General features: G+C 47.0%; 1 protein-coding gene across 1 annotated transcript; it reads right to left on the bottom strand.

Annotated features, from left to right (window-relative positions):
• Window positions 1-428: 428 nt before the first annotated feature.
• On the bottom strand, window positions 429-1,837 carry LOC311328319 (uncharacterized protein; the record flags this gene model as incomplete). Its single annotated transcript, XM_084462307.1, has 5 exons — window positions 1,438-1,837; window positions 1,110-1,324; window positions 858-1,017; window positions 675-769; window positions 429-572 (listed from the first exon to the last, which is right to left on the bottom strand). The coding sequence occupies exons 1-5, from the start codon at window positions 1,496-1,498 to the stop codon at window positions 429-431; spliced, it is 675 nt and encodes a 224-aa protein (XP_084318433.1). The 5' UTR covers window positions 1,499-1,837.
• Between the last annotated feature and the right edge of the window lie 517 nt (window positions 1,838-2,354).

Raw genomic sequence — 2,354 nt, forward strand, 5'->3', positions numbered from 1 at the left:
GACCACTGGCTATATTTAGCATTTGCAGTACCACTGGCTATATTTAGCATTTACCAGTACAAAAACGAATTAATGCTATATGGGGATATAGCAGCAAGCATTATGATACAAACCAATATAAGACTGAACAGTTTAGAACATTTTATTACACAAAGTACATTACAAATTAAAAGTATACATATTTACAAGGATGAGGTTTACGGTGTCACATTACGCATAGCCAGAAAAGCAAAAAAAAGCATGTACAAGCTCTGGCTAGCAACCCATTATCTGACAATTGCAAAAGTTCTAAAAACAAAAATGAAACAGTGCGCATTCTGTGGCAGGCAGACCGGGAACAGACCGTTGTATCCCACACAAAAAAGGTTAAAATTTACAAAAACTATTTACAAAAAAGGCATCCATCCTGGCAGGCTGGAAAGGCAGGTTTAGGGAGACGGGCTGGGGGTCCCACATCTGAATCGAGGGTCTGGGCAGAAGAGGTCATCCTCATCTGAATACTCCACTGTGGTCAGGGCTGGAGCTGCGGTCAGGGGCTGGGCTGGGGAGGTCAGCTGGGCTGGAGCAGATGCCTAAGGACATAATGAAATGGCTGTAAAAGCAAGTCGCATACGTTCATTGGAAGCGTGCCATGTCACTGGATACGAGAAAATTAACTGCCTGACATCACATACCTTTTTGCATCGAGCAGGGGCATGTTTCAGCATCTCCTGCAGCTGGGCAGACACCTCCGTCACAGTGGTGCTTGGCTTACAGGCCATAACTGCACCTTTTAACCAAAAAGGGAATGGTTTCAATGCACATGGCATGAAGCAAAGACAATGTATTATTTTGCGAAAATATGAACAATCCCTTACGTAATATGACATTGTAGAGGGTCATATTCTTCAGTGGCTTCTTCCCCCTCTTCCCATGGACGCTGTAGACACACCACACTCTGTGTATGGCAATGGCTGACAGCACCCGCCGGACCACATCTGGCAGATCTTTGCCGCCAATGGAACTCAGATATCGTGTCTGCAAAACATAAAGACAATCATTTACTTTTACATTTCCTTAACACTTCTCTGCAAAAATAAGGAACAAAGTTCTGCCCTGAAGTTACTCACCATCTTCCTTTGATGATCCTTGTCCTTCAGCTGCTCCTCCAAGACCAGCAGCTCCTCCTCCGTTTTAGCAGGGTGCAGGTCATCCAGTACTGCTCCCCGATAGCTGTCTGCAGACTCGCCGGACAGTCTCTGCTCCAGCCTCATCATTGTCTGTGCCATCTCCCTCAGACTCTGCATGACGCTGGAGAACTGCTGACACATCATCCTCTGGAAGTCTGGATATTAAACACAGATGTGGCTATAAGTAATTGTACGGTCCCATAATGGATATTCAGCTCAAAGTACATCCCTACATGCAGCATGAAGTAGTTCACAAAATTCAGCATACCAGCATCTGCAGAGCTTGATGGCAACCCTGCTGGAGCTGTTGGTCTCACAGGCGATGGCATCAGAGAACTACCTGAAAACCAGAGGATAAAGGGATGAGCAGGAAACTATGGTGCTGGCGGCGTAGTGATTCTGGCATAAGGGGAAGAATCAACTCGACATGAGACATGTCAGACCCTAACACCCCGGTCTGGCCGGGGTGCTAATCGCTGATGCATGCTGCTCGTGCCTGGACGTCTGAAGGGCTGAAGGGCCTGGGCTCACAGCGCCTTGGCTCAAAGGACCCGGGCGATGAACATCTACTGCCGAGTAGTGAGATGTGAGATGAGCGAATTAGTGAACTGAGTACATGAGTCTTCCGAAAGTCCTGAGTTAACTGTAAGTGTGCAAATATGCATAGACATTTCACCAACACAAACATGCATGGATACCTGCATTGATAACTGGCAGAGCAGGCGGCCTTCCGGCTCTGGCACCTGGCATAGCTGGTCTGGTCTGAGTTCTGCCGACCGGCTGCCTGGGCACTGGAACATATAGTAGAGGTAAATTAGCTCAGATTAGTCAACTCAAGTAGTACTCTTTTGGGACTGTTGAATGCACTTTATTATATTACCTTCGTCACTGGAGTCATAGCGTGTGTTGCGCTGTCTCTTCCTTGTGTCTTGGGAGTTAATCCATTGATGACTGCTGCTCAAACACCTTCGCCAAGGCACTGGCTACTTCATAATGCTCTGTGTGTTCCTCAGCAGACAGAGGTTGTCATGGCTCCTCTTGATGTGCTTGTGGAGGTAGATCTGGGAGGTATAGGAGAATGGGCACTCAGAGCAGGAGAACACCCAAGTCTTGCACAACTGTAACATCACAGCTAGGAGAGCGAATGAGAGAGACCATTAAAAAGGATTATCTCACCTGTAGTAC

Source organism: Borostomias antarcticus (assembly GCF_949987555.1).
Source record: "Borostomias antarcticus genome assembly, contig: scaffold_57, whole genome shotgun sequence".
NCBI lineage: Eukaryota > Metazoa > Chordata > Actinopteri > Stomiiformes > Stomiidae > Borostomias > Borostomias antarcticus.